The following is a 21,188-nucleotide window of genomic DNA, read 5'->3' as shown; positions in this document are numbered from 1 at the left end:
ACAGTGAGTGTTTGTTTTATTTTTCTTCTGTTATTTGTTTAACATTAGGGACACAGACAGCAGCAGTTCATTTATTTCAGTAATTCAACTCAAATTGTGAAACTCGTGTATTAAATAAATTCAATGCACACAGACTGAAGTAGTTTAAGTCTTTGGTTCTTTTAATTGTGATGATTTTGGCTCACATTTAACAAAAACCCAACAATTCACTATCTCAACAAATTAGAATATGGTGACATGCCAATCAGCTAATCAACTCTAAACACCTGCAAAGGTTTCCTGAGCCTTCAAAATGGTCTCTCAGTTTGGTTCACTAGGCTACACAATCATGGGGAAGACTGCTGATCTGACAGTTGTCCAGAAGACAATCTTTAGCCCCTTTCACATAGTAATACCAGTAAATTGCCGTAAAATTACCAGAACGACTTTACCGGTAAATTCAAAACTGCGCTGTTCACACAGGCAACAGCATTCCGTCTTTTTTCCGGTAAAGCACCATTCACACATCGGTTTTAAATTACCGGTAAATTCTGTGACATCATAAAACGGAAATGACCTCTAAACGGCTGCGCCTCACGGTGTTGTGTTTGTAAACATGGAGGGGTAAACGCGATCAGTGTTTTTGTTGATGTTTTCATTTGTGTGCCAAATGTTCACGTTCATGCTGCTTTTTTTGGCCCAAAGATATCGCACGACTTCAAACACAGCGCGGAGTAAATGCGTCATCTGCATCAGAATGTTATGATTGGCCCAGAGCCGTTGAATTTTGAATTTCAACGGCTCTGGATTGGCCTGGAGTATACGTCTTACGTCACCGCGTTCTGAACTCGTACGTGCTCATACCGGTAATTTTCCTTCTGCGTTCACACACAGCAGAATTCCGGCAATTAACTGGTAATGTTACAACTTCTCATACCGGTAAATTGCCGGAACTAATTTACTGGTATTTTTGAAAAGGTCCTGTTCACACATGATCTCTTTACGGCAATTTACTGGTAATTTTCCGGAAAAGTCTGTATGTGTGAAAGGGCTTATTGACACCCTTCACAAGGAGGGTAAGCCACAAACATTCATTGCCAAAGAAGCTGGCTGTTCACAGAGTGCTGTATCCAAGCATGTTAACAGAAAATTGAGTGGAAGGAAAAAGTGTGGAAGAAAAAGATGCACAACCAACCTAGAGAACCGCAGCCTTATGAGGATTGTCAAGTAAAATCGATTCAAGAATTTGGGTGAACTTCACAAGGAATGGACTGAGGCTGGGGTCAAGGCATCAAAAGCCACCACACACAGATGTGTCAAGGAATTTGGCTACAGTTGTCGTATTCCTCTTGTTAAGCCACTCCTGAACCACAGACAACGTCAGAGGCGTCTTACCTGGGCTAAGGAGAAGAAGAACTGGACTGTTGCCCAGTGGTCCAAAGTCCTCTTTTCAGATGAGAGCAAGTTTTGTATTTCATTTGGAAACCAAGGTCCTAGAGTCTGGGGGAAGGGTGGAGAAGCTAAGCCCAAGTTGCTTGAAGTTCAGTGTTAAGTTTCCACAGTCTGTGATGATTTGGGGTGCAATGTCATCTGCTGGTGTTGGTCCAAAGTCACTGCACCTGTTTACCAAGAAATTCTGGAGCACTTCAAGCTTCCTTCTTCTGACCAGCTTTTTAAAGATGCTGATTTAATTTTCCAGCAGGATTTGGCACCTGCCCACACTGCCAAAAGCACCAAAAGTTGGTTAAATGACCATGGTGTTGGTGTGCTTGACTGGCCAGCAAACTCACCAGACCTGAACCCCATAGAGAATCTAGTACTGTCAAGAGGAAAATGAGAAACAAGAGACCAAAAAATGCAGATGAGCTGAAGGCCACTGTCAAAGAAACCTGGGCTTCAATACCACCTCAGCAGTGCCACAAACTGAACACCTCCATGCCACGACGAATTGAGGCAGTAATTAAAGCAAAAGGAGGGGCTCCTTTTTTTTACCAAGTATTGAGTACATATACAGTAAATGAACATACTTTCCAGAAGGCCAACAATTCACTAAAAAATTTCTTATTGGTCTTATGAAGTATTCTAATTTGTTGAGATAGTGAATTGGTGGGTTTTTGTTAAATGTGAGCCAAAATCATTACAATTAAAATAACCAAAGACTTAAACTACTTCAGTCTGTGTGCACTGACTTTATTTAATACACGAGTTTCACAATTTGAGTTGAATTACTGAAATAAATGAACTTTTCCACGACATTCTAATTTACTGAGATGCACCTGTATATTAGGCTGCTGTCACTTTAAGACCTAATTCACATATCCAATAAACTGACACTTATACGATTTTATACTTATACGAACTCTTTACATACTTAAGCCATAACTGACTGTTTTTTGTGATAGTATTTACACTGTTCTGTGTGTATTTGTCTGGTCAAATGTGATAAGACATGACAAAAAAAATATCAATTTAGTACTCACATGATCTCTGAGAGATGGCTTTTTGTGTGGGGCACTTTAGGTTTGTTTATTTGGTAAGCAGCCATGTAATATGACTAAATAAAATTTTTCAGGCAGATACAAGACGAGGATATTTGCAGTGCATGCGGTACATGCTGACCTGTGACGTGAAGTCTGTCTCCGCTGACCTCGATCTTGAGGAAGAGTCTTCCTCTGCGTTCAGTGTGGTCGGTCCCGCACAGACTTGGCACGTTCATCACACACTGCTTATGAACGTTCATGTCACAGGCTGAGAATAAGAGAGAGAAACATCTGTAAACACTACAGAATTAGACATAATAAAGTCAATATGAAAGGACATTCACAACTCAGTTTCCTTCCACAGTCTTTTCAACAGAACAGGGCAGTCTGTATATAGGGCTTGATTTAATATATTGGGAAATGTAATAAGTATATTAAATTGTAATAAGTTGTCTATATCCACAACAGTCAATTCAACATAAAGGTTCGCTAATTTTCCCACCTAGGCTCATTGGAAATACGTGCTTCTGCATACATTTCTGCAAAACTCAAAAAATGCAGTTTCCAATTGGAATGAACACTAAGGGCAGTAAAACTCTGACAACTTTTATTTATTTTCACACAAAGTATGATTTACAGGGCCAGAGTTCAATTAAGAAAGAATAATTTTCACTCATTATTTATGTTATGACTTCAAAACATGCTGGGAGATTTGAAAACTGATACTTTTGAATGTTCCAGTCACATTTACAACTTCATACTGTATTTAAGGGTTTTCTAATGAATGAATGAATGGTGCATTTATATAGCGCTTTATTGTGTATTGTTGTACACCCAAAGCGATTTACAATCATATTGGGGGTTCTCTTCTCAACCAACACCAGTGTGCAGCATCCACTTGGATAATGCGACGGCAGCCACAGTGTCAGGGTTCTGTCACTTCGGGCTAGTGTTATTCATGGTTTTGTGACAGAGCCCTGACACTCCCGTCTTGTCCTGTTTTATGTGGGTGCGCGGCTCGAGTGTGCGCTCTTGTCTTCGTGCCTTGTTTCATGTTGGAGCGTGGTGTTCGGATCCCGGCACTCATGTCTTGAGTTTCGGTTTTGTGTCAGGGTTTGGACACTCACGCTCCATGCTCTGTCTCGTTGTGTGAGCCTGTGGTCTCGAGTTCGCTCGGCCGCGCGCTCTTTTGTCTGTGTATGTTGTGTTTTGTGTTGCACGCAGTTCGTGTTTTTATCGGCTGCGTGCATTCATGTTATGTCTTGTGCTGTGTGGCACGCAGCTTGTGTTTTTCATTGGCTGCATGCTTTCATGTTGTCATGTCTTGTGTGAACGCGCGGCTTATGAGTATTCTCATTAGCTGCATGTTCGTGTCCTGTTTAGCACATGGCTGGTGATTTGTGTTGCTGGCCATGTGCTTGTGTTTTTGTTTTGTGTGAGCACATGGATTTTGTCTTAGTTTATGTGTGCCATGTGCTCTCATGTCAATTGTCTTGACCCCACCCATCTTGTTTCCTGATTATTGGTTAATTTGCCCCACCTGTTTTCCTCGTTACCCTCCTAATTTGCTCCCTTTATAATCTCCTTGTGTTTGCAGTCCTGTGCCAGTTCGTCATCTATATTCCTGTGGATGTATCCTTGTGTTTGCCTTGCCTTGCCTTGCCTTGCCTTGCCTTGCCTTGCCTTGCCTTGGTTTTCTCCTACGGGGTAGTTTGGTTTGTTTTATTTATTTTTTATCAATAAAAGCCCATTCGCCTCATCCCTTCACCCCAACCCTGACACACAGGACAACGGCGCCAGTGCCCTCACCACACACCAGCTACCGGTGGAGAGGAGAGAGAGTCATAGAGCCAGTCAAGTGGATGGGGATTATTAGGAGGCCATGATGGACAAGGGCCAGTGGAGTCAATTTGGCGAGGACACCAGGGTTACACCCCTACTCTTTACGATAAGTGTCATGGGATTTTTAATGACCACAGAGAGTCACTGTGTTTTTATACCACTTTTGCTTCCGTTAACACTATCAGGTAGGTTTAGGTTTGGTTTTGGTGTAGTGGGTATGTTTTTTTTTCCCCAACAAGATGGAGCATTAACCCTTTAGCGACACTCCCCGCACATTTAAATTCTGAACCACTGCAATACGTGCCTGAACCAACGTAATAAAAACATAGCCACAGTCATGTATTGAATGCACATTTTAGCGCCATTCACTGGGCATTTAACTTTGAAACTGCCACAAAACATGCAGTAAGGAATGTAATATCGGTTTTGCAGAAACGTTGCCACAAGCCTGGGTTGTAATTTTCTCTTTGTGGTCTTAATAAAATAAGTGTAGGCTGCAAGCCAGAACCATTTTAGATGTAAAACTGACTGCCACAAAAATACGATTTTTCAAGGAAATATTTGTAAGAATGTATGCAAATGTGCATCATTTTGTTTTATTCACATCCACTTTTCATTTGTATGAACAAAGCTCCTGCACATTATGAAAACTTTTAATCCTTTGAAAAACATGCACTGATGAATTGTTCACATAAGACATGGAATTTGTATTTTGAAGGCGAACACGATCAATTTCAAGTGCCCCTATTATGGATTTTTGAAAATTACCTTTCATGCAGTGTGTAACACAGCTCAAAGTGAATGAAAACATCCTGCAAAGTTTTAAATCTGAAAGTGAACCATATATAAAGTTATTGTCTCTCAAAAGAAAGCGTCGCCTCTGAATCATTGAAATGAGTCACTTTTAAAACGAATCCCGAGCCGTTTCATGTTGACGTCAACATGAAACATTAGCATACTGCCCGCCCACTTGTTGCGAGCGCGCATACCTGGGAAAACTTGGTCTGAATGAAAATGCAAATTCATTCTTTGCCACTAGGTGACGCTCTTGGAGCGTTAAAAATAGCTGTTTCCCTGGTAACGGCTGTACACAAAGCAGCACTGCTCACAAACACTGTTTTAAATTAAATCGACCAATCACTGCAGATTAGCATCAAGCAAAGGAGGGGTTTGGAAAAACAAATCGTTTGGGACTCGTTGAGCAAATAAGCTAAAAATGAATGAATATTATAAGAAAATGAAAGTGTTTTTTGACCTTGCATGCATGTCAACCTATTGTTGGGGACTCCCAAAACCAAAATATGAACCTTTCATTACCCATAATAGGGGCACTTTAACAACAAGCAAACTTTTTTTGTTTTTACAGGGGGCTTCACTTGGAAACGTGTATCAACATGGCTTTTGCTATTGGACAACATAACCAGGCCGATGGCAGAGAAAGTGTGTGTGTACCATGCTGAGGCTGAAGTTGATATGTGGAAACAGAAAATCGCTGTGGTGTGTCGTCTCAGAGAGGTGTGGATGAGCAGATTGCATAAATGTAATTACAAACATGCTGCTATTCCCACATAAATTACTTCAATCTGTTCTCGTTAAAATCTGTGATAACATTCCCATTAGAGCCAGAGCGCTTGAGAGGAACAGGAATGATCTGGTTCAAATGAAGGAGGCATCTGTGCAAAATACAAATTTGACCACATAATGGACGAGAAAAGCAAAAACAGATTAATTTTGTAGGCCTAAGGCAGGAGCTGCCCTTTCATACTGATCTGAGGCCAGTTCCTTTTAATTTGTTACAGGTTTCATCAAGATTTGGTTAAGAGAAGATGGTCTTGCGAGAGTGCAAAAGGGCGACTTCCACCCTGGGCATGATGAGAGGTTCTCACTCACTGTCGCATTTCATCCCCTGGTGGATGAGGCCGTACAGCAGCGATCCGCAGTGGTCGCAGAAGGTGGGACTGCCGTAGCTGTGGATCTTGAACTTGTGCTTGCTTCTGGGATCCTGCAGAAAAGTGGAAAAGAGAGGAATCATTTACAGCTGGACTAATGAAAGAGTTCATGGACGGTCTGATGCAACCTATGCGCTACAGGGATGATGATGATGATGATGATTTTTGTAGGTCAAAACCAGAAACAAGAAAGCTTTTTTTGCACTTCCGGTTCCATCGTCCTGAAGTTAATAGGTTTTTGGAATAGGCTTTTGATTAAATACCTGAAATAAGGTCTGTGGTTAACACAAGCTTAAGCTATTGTCCCGTTTTATTCTACACCATAAAATATCAGTATTCTGATTTTTTTAAAAAAGGTTTTACTTGCCTTGAAAAAAAGCATTTGCTAACAAATGGACAACATAGGTTGTTTAGGATATTAAACATAATCACACCGAACAGCAAAACTCATCTACTCAATACTCCACTTTGACAGTTTATAATCACACACACAAACAATCAAATGACTGGCAGAAATGGCTGCCGAAGAAAAACCATGAATTTAATTTAAAGCTGCAGTCCGTAGCTTTTTTGTGTTCAAAATGTACAAACTTTATAATAAGCAAGTACACAGTGAATCCATTTTCCAAACATTTTAGAGTGGCCTTTTATTGTGGCCAGCCTAAGGCACACCTGTGCAATAATCATGCTGTCTAATTAGCATCTTGATATGCCACACCTGTGAGGTGGATGGAGTATCTCGGCAAAGGAGAAGTGCTCACTAACAAAGATTTAGCCAGATTTGTGAACAATATTTGAGAGAAATAGGCCTTTTGAGGACATAGAAAAAGTCTTAGATCTTTGAGTTCAGCTCATGAAAAATTAGGGCAAAAAAAAAAATGTTGCGTTTATAATTTTGTTCATTGTATAATAAGTGTTTATATTTGGACTATTTAGACTGGTTCAGGTAGGTACCGCTGCGGAGTAGACCAGTACCTACGTGATTCGTCATAGACATTAACAGAGAGAAGTAGCTCTGGCTACAATATTCTTTCCGCAACACGCATGCAGTTCTGTTTATTAACCGCTAGAGTGCCGAAAGTTACGGACTGCAGCTTTAAATAAAGTGCAAATAACTTTTACGAAATTTTTTTATTATATTTGCTGAATTATTACGATCATATGCCTTCTGTGTAAAATAAAATGATTAAAAAAATGGTCAAATGACAAAAAAAAAAAAAACTAAAATTACAGTAAAATGTAAAAATGTGTACAGAAAATTTCATTAAAATTATTTTACAGGATTTTCCTGTATTTCATTGTAAAATGTAAATGTATTGCAATCGATCATTAGCTAACTCAAACTTTGAGGGAATTCATATTTTTTTTAAATAAAGACCGAAGGAGTTGTCGAAAGCTTAATGCTGGTGACAAAAGATGTAAGATTCATAAACTTCTGTTGGCCACAGACCTTCTTTTCTGCAATAATTCAAAATTGAGTGAACCAGTGAACCAGGGTGATGCAAACTTCCTGGCTGACCTACAAAAATCCATCACTGCAGCACTCTATGGCAAGACCTGGGTGAAACTGCCAAATCCAGTCTGATTGGATGCTTAATGCAACTTCCAGAAGACACGGTGCACAGGCTTATCAGTCCACCAAGAAACATGTACTCAGAATGCTACAAAAAAACATTTCTGAGGAAGAAACTGATTAGGTTATGACATATGAACGATTTTAAGAGTTTTAATTAAGACACTTTGAAGCAAGTTCATCTTTTTCATCATATGAATAAAGCAAACTCCGGGGGCACATTTTACAGATTTTACAGTGAAAATCGTAGAGTAGAGAGTTTTATATTTCCTGCATAAAGTGAAACTGCTGCTTGCTGGTACTGAACTTAACACTGCTAAGGTGTTGTGGGTGGTTTCTTTTTCCGCTCATTTTATCATGTGCCAGGTTAAAATTCTAAGTATGAGCAATGGTAACAGTGATGCTTGATTTAGCAAACAGCACTGATAATCAAAATCTTCCATGTGCCTCATTGAAATTGGGAGGAGAATTTCAAGGTGACTGTCAACTGCGAACTAAAAAAAACAAAAAAACTAAAGCAGTTACCTAACAGAGGCTGACCGCGACAGCAGGTCAAACACTTTGCTGCGGTTTCTGTCCAGAAGCAGGAAGTTAATCATAAGTCTGCGGGGTTATTTCACTGGGCCATGCAAATAGGGCAACCAATTAATCTGTCTCTGAGTGGTCTGAAATTAATGAGAATGTGAATGTAGTTGAGGGGGTCTTGAGTTTTCCCATAACTGAACCATTAATCTGACATTAATAAAGAGCTGTCAGACTCTGGTTTAACTGCACATCAGGACTGCAAGGGAATGCTGAGTCAAGTATCACTTGGTAGGACAAGTTTCTATTTCTGTAACAGGAACTAGATCATCCCACAGCCAATACAGCAAATAAATGATTTTCCTACCTAATATTTTTTGTCTTCTTTTCCATTACAAATATCTAAACATTCTCAAAACAAGATACATTTACTTGAGAAGAAAACAGACTTAAGATATTAAAAATGTTAGTTTTTGCTTAAAACAAGAAAAAACTGCAGATATTTTCCCGTTTTAAGCAAAAACAAACAAAATTTTGATCATGTTTTAATATGACTTTTAACATAACTTAATATTTTCTATCATTTTGCTTCTCAAGTAAATATATCTAGATCCAGGAATGTTTAGATATCTGTAATGGAAAACAAGACTAAAATACCAAGATTTTATTTTATTTTTGGTGTAGCTGGACAAATGCAACATTAAATGCTATTAAACTCGTGCCAGCATTTTTAAAAAGGTTGCCAGCCGCCACCAGCATTTTCACAAAAATTTCATGGCTATTTTCTTGTATGAATATCTGAACATGCAATATGTCAACAGAAAAAGCAACATTTTGAACAAAAATCATGCTTTTGTCAAAGACTATATTAGAATCTGAGTCAGAACAGTGTTCAAAACAAGCTTGCTCAGTCCTTTACCACTTCCTGAGTCGACTCTTCCTGGGCTCACATATGCTATTGTTTTTTCTGCTTCTTCTTTGCCTGTGTTGACCTGGAGATTGTGTGTTCTTTTAGAAGATGTGTATCAGTACCCCCTACCGTATAACAGTAAAAGCATGGAAAATTCTGCCAATAGTGAGGAAAGAGTTAAGGGTTCACCCTTGAAACCTTAAGTTTCACAAATTAACCATTGTAGGTACACTCAGTTGAGCACAAAAAATGGAAAAAAGTATTTTCAAAAAAAAAAAGAAAAAAAGAGGTGAAACTGGTGGGCTCCATTCTGATTAGCTACCTTTGAGTCAGGCGGCACAGGTTTATAACAATCCCTCTAGAAACAAAGTCATGTTTACAAGTTCCCAGGTTGCTAATGAGCATTTCTGACAAAGAACTACAAAGTTCACAAGGTTTATGGCACTGAATATTTGAAATATATTTCACAATTTTCTTTGAGGTATTAATTAGCCTTGAGATAATCTGGAGATCTTTGAGTCCAACGGTATTCGGCTTTGTTTTCAGAGTTCTGTCTGTGAAGGAGAATTATTACCCATCATTATACAGAATGCTGCACTATTATTCAAAATAGCTGCCATGCACTTTGCTGCACATCTATTATTTCTGGTATTTATGAATTTATATCAGAATTATCTTTCCCTCAACATTGCATAAAAAAATAAAAGATGATCACTGAATGTCAGATCTAACTGTTCCTTCTTCTGTTCTTCTTTAACTGATCCTTCAATGATCACTGCTGAGTTGGTTTGTGTCAGATAGCTTGTTGGCTATATTATTTACTGTGTGGTCATTTTACATGCAAGTCATTCTACCCAAATTACATACATATATAAACTTTTACATACTTTTTTCCCTGCTCAAACTAAATGTATTACCCAGTAGATAGCCTGTGATTTCAGATTTAAGGCCATTGCACACTGAGTCCGAAATTTTCGCACATTGAAAAATAAATACGACCTCACGTTGTGTCAATGTTTGGATACTGCCTGCAAAACTTTCGACCATCATAAAAAAAAAAACCAAATTGGATCAGGTTCGATTTTCTACGTTTTCGCATACGTAGCAAGCATTTTGATAGGAAAGGATGACAAGTACGAAAAATATGAAAATCGCATACGAAAATTTCGGACTCAGTGTGCAATGACCTTAACTTCTTCCTGTCTAAATGCTGGCCAGGATGACCTGCAAAGTGCAAAGGACTTCAAGTCAACAGTCAAAAGCTTGGCTATGCAAGACTAGGCTTTACATACACTATTGTAAAAATAACTAGAACTAAAGCAGAAATGCAGTGTAATAATTGTCATTCCAGATACTGTGGTTTATAGAGAGCAGAAAATGAGTAGCTGTGATCAGATCCACCTCGTGTAGTGTGCTATTTCCTCCAGACAGCTTTTGTCACCCTGTCTAAGTACTAATTGAAAAGGCCAGAGTGCAAGCAAAGCAAAGCAGATGCAGTCTGTGCGCCGGCCTCCTGGCCAATGGAGGAGCGTGTGATGAAAACAAACAGTGGACAGACCCCAAGAACCCGTGATTGGCACAGAATGAGTCACTGAAGCGCTCTAATTAGTACCTTGGCATCTTAAATAGCATTTGGGCTATTTTTTCCCCATTGCTGGCTAGTCTCAAGCTGCTGCGACAGAATTATGGCACAGTATTAGCTTTCGATGGCTGCATCCCAATTTCTATACTTCTACTATGCACTAAACATATTTACTTTGCTGGTGATGGGAAAGGACATAGCTCTGAGCAGATGGTGAGACAGTAAACCAGTACTGGGACACACTACTATGATAGCACCTCTTTGTTATGTACTGCTTGTGCAAATGCTAGCATCTACCAATTACTTTAAAATTTCGGTAACACTTTAGTTTGGGGACGAATTCTCACTATTACCTAGTTGCTTATTAGCATGCATATTACTAGAATATTGGCTGTTCATAAGTACTTATAAAACACATATTAATGTCTCATACTACATGACCACAAATTGTTTAATCGTACTACACTTAACAACTACCTTACTAACTATTAATAAGCAGCAAATTAGGAGTTTATTGAGGCAAAAGTCATATGGTTATTAGACAGAATTGGTCTCTAAACCATTTCAACAAGTCAACATGTATAACAGCATTCAGTATGTCAGCTGAAAATGAAGTTGTTTAAACCCCCACAATAAAGTGTATGAATCTGCTGCAGCAGCCTCAGCTTCATATTTTGGTCACACTTTATATTAGGTGGCCTTAACTACTATGTACTTGCATCAAAAAATAAGTACAATATACTTATTGTGTTCATATTGAATTGCAAAACACTTTTGTTGCTATTGAGGAGGGATACAGGTAAGGTTAGGGACAGGTTTGGTGGTATGGGTAGTTTTAAGAGTGGGTTAAGGTGTAAGGGATGGGTCAACAGTGTAATTATAAATGTAATTACAGAAATCAATTACAGATGTAATTACATATAGGTATTTTTAAAAATATTAGTACAATGTAAAAACATATATGTACACAAAAAGTGCATTGTACCAAATGATTAATTTAAATGTAAGTACATATTAGTTAAGGCCACCTAATATAAAGTGGGACCCATATTTTTTTGCATCTTTGTATAACTGAAAAAGTGCAGTTCAAGGTTTGGAACAGAGCTAATTTCCCCATGTCAAAGACTCAATTAAATCAAAATAACGTTTTGGGTAACACTTTAGAATAGGGAACACTTATTAACTATTAACTACGACTTTTCCCTCAATAAATTCCTAATTTGCTGCTTATTAATAGTTAGTAAGGTAGTTGTTAAGTTTAGGTATTGGGTAGGATTAGGAATGTAGAATAAGGTCATGTAGAGTAAGGCATTAATATGTGCTTAATTACTACTAATAAATGGCTAATATTCTAGTAATATGCATGCTAATAAGCAACTAGTTAAGAGACCTTAAAATAAAGTGTTACCTTAAAACCTACAACATCTTAGACTTAGTAGTTATGAAAGAGAAATTGTCTTTCCTTCATTACATGATATATACATGTGAAATGCCTTCTTTAGAGCCTGTCCTCCAACAAAAAACGACCCTATAGGTCGTTTGTGCAAGCCCTTATTACGACCTACCTGTATATTTACGTTTTAAAGTTAAGCACCCTCTAGCGCGCGTAAAAACAATGACAGTCTCGTGTTGCGTCTGTCGTCATGAAATGACGTATGACTGTCATTACCAATCAAAATGTGTGTTTATTTAAATGCAATGTGTGGACTTTTTACACCGATCTCACAGTATTCGTACATATTTTACTAGGTGGCTAATTCGTACGAATGACCACACCTAACTCTACCCCTAAACCTACCCCTTACAGGAATCATGCAAAATCATGATTTTCAGTGCACATTTTATGAGCACGTGCATTCTCTGGGATCAAACCCATGATCGCGTAATTACATATCGTCTTATAACGCAATGCTCTACCAACCGAGCTACACGAAACCCGAACTATAACGCAGATAAAAGAGTACAAAACATTAATACGAAGATGTCCTGTTGCGGATAGGGGCGCAATTGTAGTATACGCTCTGATGGGTCGTATTTCAGGGATTTGGACAAACGACCTATACGGGCGTATTGGTTGGAGGACAGGTTGCTTCTTTAATGAGAAAAAAATTTAGGACTTGATTTCATCTACCAGGAATTGATTGGATTGTTGTTATTTGCTAATGTAATTGATGCACTCTCATGTGAGGGACCAACCCAATTGTTACAGTTACGTGGTTGTAGAAAGGAACATCAACAGACGATTTACAAAAAATTAATATCAATCCAAGACAAAGAAGATACACAAACTGAAGACTTATAAAGGACAGGAAACAAAGGAGCAAATGAGATGAATGAAACAAGACAGGTGGTAAGAATGAACGATGATTAACTAATGAGAACAGGAAATACTAAATAAGGGCAAAACGGAACCAAACAGAAACAGACACGTGACACCGATCTCATGGGATAACTATTTTACTGGTCGCAATTTTGTATGAATACATACAAGAACTTTGTTTTATTTGAACAAAATTAAATTAGCCACCAATACAATAAAATGTAAATTAGTTACGAATTACGAAGAGATTGTATTGGAGTAACAGGTAGCTGGAGAGGAGGGATTGTTGCTAAGCATTAGCGGATAATATGTCCAATTTTTTTGCGTCAATCTTAAATACGTCAACAAGGAGCCTTTAAAAGGAGCCTTTAAACTGCATTCAAAATAAAGCAATTGTCAGTTGTTATTTAAATGCATCCAGCCAATCGAGTTAAACGTGTCATTGGACAGTTCATCATGCGGGAGCAACGGTGAACCTTTTAACTCCATATCTTCGAGGTTATTAGAGGCCTGCAGCTCTCTTTCATCTCTGCGGCCTGTTCCTCTCATGTTTATCCTCATTTTCCCTACATTCAGTCATCCTGTGTGTTCTGTCTCTGTTCATGCCATTTGTGATATAATCAGCTTTACTGCTGTCCAATGAATCAGTCACAGATGAAAATAAAAGCTCATCTTCTGCCTCTGTCTTTTTCCTCCTGGGATGAACTGAGGATTGAAGGACAGGTCAGTATATGTGTGTGTGTTTTCACTGCAGGTGCCTGTGTGTGTGCACGTAGCCAACGGTGCATATGACCTTTAATTCCTGGGCAGCACAGCTCCACACTTCCACACTTGCCATTTTTTCCATGGCTGGTGTCCACAGCTCAGTGTGAAAGCCAAAGAGACAGGACAGGACAAAAGACAGCTCGCTACCTCCATCAAACACCTCTGATGAGGAAAGTCAAAGCTGTAATAAGATCCCAGCAGACGGACTTTTCAGGGAATATTCAAGACCCATTATGAGCATCAGAGTGTGTGATATCGTGAACCTGTGATTATGGCTATGTTTAGACTGCAGGCAAATTGAATTTATTTTCTCAAATCAGAGCTTTTCAGGCTGACTGTCCGCACTATTACTTGCAAGTGATCAAATCAGGTTTGTGTGTCCAGACATAACCAACTTATTTGCATGGGTTGCTTTGGTTAAGACGCAGACGTGCCCACATATGTGACGTCACTTTCATAATGGATGCAACAAAATGGACGTGCATCATTTTGATCTCCAAAAAAGCGACCTGTTGAATCACGGTGCAGAACACTTCTGTCGCACAAAAAACAACAAAAAAACCTAAGGGACAGAGGAGACTGGTATATATTGTCATGTTCCATGCTATAGTCATTGGTATTTGAATACTGTATGATAATTCTGCCCATTTACCCATAACCCATCTGTATAATATTGGATATGCAAACATTTTTTGCTGACAGTCTGAAGGCCTATGACATTGCAGTTGTTGTTTTAATGTACATTAGGGGTGTGCAATATGCATAATCTCTGATAACATTCCAGTTGTTGTTTTAATAATGTGGAAGCTCACATTATGTCACTCACTTTGCAAAAAATAAATAAATAAATAAACAGATAAAGACAGGTCATACGAGTGCATACTTCTGTAAAGAAAAAAAAAAAAGAAAAAAAAAATATATATATATATTGATATTATTGAACAACAGTTATTCAACAACAAGTGGCAATATCACCACTTATTGAAAAAGGTGGGTCACACTTTATTTTAACTCTTTCCCCGCCAGCGTTTTTTTAAAAAGTTGCCAGCCACTGCCAGCATTTTTGATGATTTTCACCTAAATTTGAAGGCCCTCAGAATATTTTCTGCTATGAATATAAGAACATATTATATATCAAAATAAAGAACCAAGTCTCTGCTTTTAAACAAAAAAATTGTTTTATTCTATTTTATTCTATCTTCATGTGTTCATGTTTTATCACCATTTGAATGCAGGTGGGTACCATCAAAAATACAACATTTTGGACAAAAAACTGAGAAAAATGCATTTTTATCAAAGTAGTGCATTTTCATGCAAAATACATTCAGATGTCATATTCTTTCACCTGTAAATAATTATATGAATAATTTAAATTGCATTCAATAAACAGAACAAACAGACACACACACACAAACATATACATACATATGATTATACACACACACACACACACACACACACAGGCTACATACATACATATGCATACATATACTGTACATGCACGCACACACACACACACAGGCTACATCCATACACTGTACACACACACACACACACACACATATAGATAGATAGATAGATAGATAGATAGATAGATAGATAGATAGATAGATAGATAGATAGATAGAGCCCACACACACACACACACACACACCCCTATTCAGATCGACGGATCGGTTACAACTACATATGTTTCTGTGTCTGTAAATGCATCTCTCTCACTGACAACATTGTCCCGATCAGATTCAAAATGGTCAAAGCATGATCTACATAGGCTATGATCTATATATGATCTACATTTTCTCTGATCCTTCCATTCATGCCGATCGTCTTCTATTCGCACCCTAAAGACCCGGAAGTCCCGTAACTCATTCAGGACATGCGCTTAGGTCTTTCCTTACCGTAATACACCTAGAACACGGATTGCTGTAAAAACTCGTCAATGGCGGGGAAGCGTTGTCTCTTAGTGTTACCGTTGTTATCAACAAAATCCAAGAATATACAGAAATATAATTTTTTTGTCAATATTGTCCACACCCATTGTGTCACAGTGTACATACACTTGTGCCTTCACTTTACACTTTTTGCTGCATTTGCTTTGTAACGATGACTCCAGGAAAATAAAGTCTGAGAAGCTGACTAGAGCCTAAAAACTGCTCTAAAACCAGCAGACCACACCAGCCGAGAACAGCAAATCACATTGCTTTTAAACAGTTTTTACCCAAGAGATCTATGAATGACAGGCTATCCAATTTTGCAAGAATCTGCAGAGATTTTTAGGAGTTTTGTGGGCACATTTTCTGTGTGGGACATTTATACACAACCTGTGCCTTTCACACACAAATCAACCAAATCTAGATCAGTTATCTCATCCAGTTTGGCTGCTCTGAGGAGACACAGAGGAGAACATACGGTGTCCTTCAATCAGAATGAAGAAACAGTCTGTTGGCACTGGGCAGATATGCTTTTTAATAATGCTGGCATTTACATCAGGGGAAGATTTAGTCTCTGAAGTAAAGGATCATTTCTGGACATACTGCCAATTCTCTTTTACACTGAAGGCAAAAATGATTTGAATTAGATTGAACATTTTTGATTTTAACTTTCAGAAAAGAACAAAAATAGCAATCAATAACATCTTAACCAGCCTATCCATGATGTATGACCAGTCAAAACTAGCATGAAAGTGTCCCTGATGTATCTCATACTGGAAGCCAGCAGTATTCCTGCTTCAGCATGGCTGTCCATACTACAGCTTGATTTTTTGTGTTGTATTATTAATACTAAGCTTTTAGTGCTCTGATCTAAGTATTCACGCTCACTGTGCCTTGACCTGGTTTAACTGCATCATGTAATTATACCTATGTTAAAGTTACTATTTAAATATTTACTGGTAAAAATTAAGTTTTAAGTTTTTATATTTTAAGCATAAATCTAACTAAATGTTCTGGAAGAACAGGAAAACATTTGCCAGTGTAGTAAGAAAAATAAACTTCATAGCAATATGTTGCTTGTCTAGAATTTTTGTGTTGACTGGAAAACTGGACATTTTTAATCCAGTGCTAAATCATAATTCTCACCCAATTAGGGGTGTGTGATATTGAAAAAAAAAAAAAAGATATCTCAATATTTTTTGGGATTTTTTGATAATGATAATTAGACGATATTTTGCCGAGTGTGTTATTGTGCTCATATCTGACTACCGTGGACAGCTGCAGTTTTTGATATTCTTCATATTCTGTGTGGTCAGTTTACACTTTAATAAAGCCATTTTTTCTAAAAGTGTGCATATTTTGAGTCAAATTGTTACATTTAATCAGTCAATTAGAATAATAAGACATTTAGGCTGTTACCAAACAAATGAAACCAGTATGAACTAAATTAATCTTTGCAGAAGTTACATCTGAAGTGGCATTTAGATGTATTTACACACTGTTTAATGTAGCTCAGAGGGACATGGAGTGCTTTAACTTGTAGTTACAAATGCATAATGTTTTGATATTTTAAACATAAAACATTGAATACTGATATTTGAAATTATTTTAAAATGAAAAGATACTTTGAATGTGAAATTAAAACCGCCAGCAGGTGGCAGCAAGTCACTGTTAACAAGTGAGTCATTGCGACTGAACCGAATCATTTAAACGGTTGATTCATTCAGGAACAAAACAACATCGTCATGTTGCTCAGAGACGCAAAACAGTGCTGTAGCTGTCTGGAATTATTTTTTGTTGGCGAATTGGAGCAAAAACAGGCAATATGGTCTCTAAAACGTAAGTCTCTTAATATTAACTTATTGTTTATTAAACTGTTGTATAAAATCAATATGACATTTGTAATCATGCTTATTTTTGAAGTAAAATGGCACTCTTTGTGCGATTTTTAACTATATGAAATTATATACATATATATTTTCTGCCGCCATATCTTGAATTTTGTGATCATTCTTAATGCATTTTATTAGACTGAATAATGCAGTGAAAGAACACACTCTAAATGCGCACGGTCTCTAGTCTAGACTTCATCACATAATGCAAGCGTGCTTTAGTGTAGGTGTTTTGTTTGGTGTTTGCAAAATACACGATAATGTCAAATTGCACATCATTAAAACAACAATTACGATATATCGCAGACGATATATATATCGCACACCCCTACACCCAATTAAGCAATATAGTTTAAATAGCTGTGCTATATTTTTAATCTAGTCACGATGCAGAAGTGTTGAACAGAGGAGTGACATTATTCACAATATAGCAAGATCACACCAGTGCATTATAGATTTGACAAATTATTACTACATAATAATTAATGACACATTTTCAAAATTTCAGAATTAAATTTTCAGCAAAATCACTTAATGTATCTTTCCACTGAAAGACAGTACCTGGCATAACAAAATGTCACTATACAACAAGAATAACAATCCACTATGGGAGAACAAGTCAAAAGCTGTTCATTTATTGTGGACTCTATAACATGGCATGGAAAGCTGCACTTATAATTACCAATATTAAACAATAAATCATAATTGGTCACTAAAACAGAATTGTAAAATCGAATTTCTTGGTGTAATTGTTTTTATGACACCACACATAAAACAGAGCTGGTACATACTGTATATGAGCATTAACATGTGCTGCTGTAGTACATAGAGAAACACACTGCTACTGTAATTACAGATGTGAAAACACATCAATCACTCATGACCATCACTTCATGTCAATAATTAGCTGAATCATTAACTGCAAATGAGTGGAAGAACCTGTTTTTCCGTCTGTATCATATGATGTACATTTCAAGCACAGCTTGATTCATTAACGTACAGTTAACAGTAAGCAGCTACTGAATTATAGCTTGTTATAACATCCTTAGCTGTTTTATTTGTCAGACACAGCACTAATTGATCTAGGAAACCTTTAGGGAATCCTGTTACAAAAAAAATAATGTGCGTATATTAGATGCGTCTGTTTTATCTGGTTAAAGAGGCATGAATTTAATGAGGCTGAAATGTGCTTCTCTAATGGTGTGTGATATTATTTGAGGATGTATTGCTGCCTGCGGCGCGAGGTGACTGTGATGTGGATTATTCCAGACTCGTGTTTTGTTTCACTGTCTCTTTGAATTCACAGTCATTTCTGAAAATGCTGATTGTATATCTTACGATAATTTGCATGTATACAGCCATACATTTGTCCACATTGTTATTATTATGAGAGTAGGTTTTGTTGCATAAATCACACAGACATGCACAGATTTTTGTCAGTACAAATTTAATGTGATTGCAGACTGCAAACGTATTGTTTATGTTTAAATGTACAGTACATGTGCATCACAATGTATTCCGTACAAAATGAAATTTAAAAGTTGTGAATTTTGGAGAAGTTTTTATATTTCAAAATTTCACATTTAATTCAATGTTACTTGTTGTTTCTTTGTAAATATTTATGAAATTATTTTCAATTTTCTGAGTGCAATTTGTTCCAAAGCCTTTTTTCGTAATATATAAGTGCATCAAGTAACACTGGCATGATGATAAAATGGCATGATATCAAACAGAGAACTGCCTAACTACCTTTAACTGCTCTGGCTTCTACCTTTCAGACATCGCAACAGTCAAGCGAGACGAGCTTTCATAAAATTCATTCTAAAACTTGTAATTACATATTTTACAAAGACGTGAATGGTTTTTACAGAATAAAAACTGTGACAGTAATCCTGTCAGTGGTCCAGTAAAGTTAAGCAACTCAGAACGGCACCCCGCTGCTCTTTATCTAAAAATATGCCAGGAAAGCTTTCTTCTCATGCTTCTCAACTTGTTTTAGAGATCTTTGAGAGGCATATTAACTCTGACTGCACAGCACTCTAAATCAACCATACAGTATATTGCATGTTTATTAATCAAAGCCTCAATATCTTTTGTCAGCCGCTGGTCAAAGTTCAAAGATTGTCTTCTTTGTTGCTGTGGATTCTTTTGATCAATATACAATTCAGAGAAGTAACATCATTCAATAAAACAAATAAACAAAACAGTGTCATTTTAATTTCATTAAATTATTCCACTGATATATAAATGTACATTCCCACTCAGAGAGTTGCAATGCACATTTACACAAGATATGTGTAAAGACAGTGGTAAAGACAGTGGTGCCATTAATTGTAATAATCCAGAGATTTTTGTCTGACAACAGCCAGTGCTCCACACAGAGATCTGATCATCTTCCAATCTGTCTGGAATGACATGAAGAAACAGAGCAAACTGAGACAGTCTAAATGCAGAAGAACTGTGGCAACGCCTCCAAGATGCTTCAAGAAACCTACCTGCAAAGCTAGCTGAGAAACTATGCGGAAGTGCACCGAGGCGCAAAAGCTGCTTTAAACACAAAGGATGGTCACACCAGATGTTGATTTAATGTGTACTGGTACACATTCATTGGACTAATCCTATTACATTTGGAAAATAAAACAGCTTAAAGTGTTTGAAATATAATGTTCTCAGTGCCACTGTGCACAACAAGGTATACCAAACGACGTAACACGCTCTGCGAAAGGACCCGCGATAACCTCCCCTTGCTGGGTTGCATCGAAAGACGATGATCTTGTATCGACGATAGCCAGAGATATTGTCAAAAACATTAAAGGGTTACTCCACCCCAAAATGAAAATTTGATCATTAATCACTTACCCCCATATCGTTCCAAACCCGTAAAAGCTTTTTAAAAGTATATAAGATATTTTAGATGAAAACCGGGAGGCTTGTGACTGTCCCATTGACTGCCAAGTAATTATCACTGTCAAGGCACAGAAAAGTATGAAAAGCATCATCAGGATAGTCCATCTGCCGTCAGTGGTTCAATCTGACTGTTATGAAGTGACAAGAATACTTTCTGTACGCAAAGAAAATAAAAATAACGACTTTTTTTCAACAATTTGTCTCCTCTGTGTCTCTCCGCGTCACCATAGAGCCATTTTGGAGAATGTCCGCTGAACGCAAGCAGTGTACACTCTTCTGTGTCAGCTGCAACACAAGGATGCGCTATTTTCATTCAAATCAAAGCGTAAATACATGAAAACGTATCCTTGTGTTTTGAATTGTTGAAAAAAAGTCGTTGTTTTTATTTTCTTTGCGTACAAAAAGTATTCTCATCGCTTCATAAAATTCAGATTGAACCACTGATGGCAGATGGACTAGCTTTTACGGGTTTGGAACGACATGGGGGTGAGTGATTAATGACAAAATTTTCATTTTGGGGTGGAGTAACCCTT

General features: G+C 37.5%; 1 protein-coding gene across 5 annotated transcripts in view; it reads right to left on the bottom strand.

Moving 5' to 3' along the window:
* The window catches only part of prkcab (protein kinase C, alpha, b), a 183,283-nt gene that overhangs the window by 53,623 nt on the left and 108,472 nt on the right, over window positions 1-21,188 (bottom strand). For all 5 annotated transcript variants that reach the window (XM_058768483.1, XM_058768484.1, XM_058768487.1 and 2 more), the window contains 2 exons: window positions 6,192-6,303; window positions 2,599-2,727 (listed from right to left, as the gene is read on the bottom strand). In XM_058768483.1, coding sequence (XP_058624466.1) covers window positions 2,599-2,727; window positions 6,192-6,303 — 241 coding nt within the window. The remainder of the gene's footprint in view (window positions 1-2,598; window positions 2,728-6,191; window positions 6,304-21,188) is intronic.

The sequence above is a fragment of the Onychostoma macrolepis genome, chromosome 03, assembly GCF_012432095.1.
Source record: "Onychostoma macrolepis isolate SWU-2019 chromosome 03, ASM1243209v1, whole genome shotgun sequence".
NCBI classification, from domain to species: Eukaryota; Metazoa; Chordata; class Actinopteri; order Cypriniformes; family Cyprinidae; genus Onychostoma; species Onychostoma macrolepis.
Note: the sequence above shows the minus strand (reverse complement) of the source record. Positions and strands in the feature narration are given on the sequence as shown.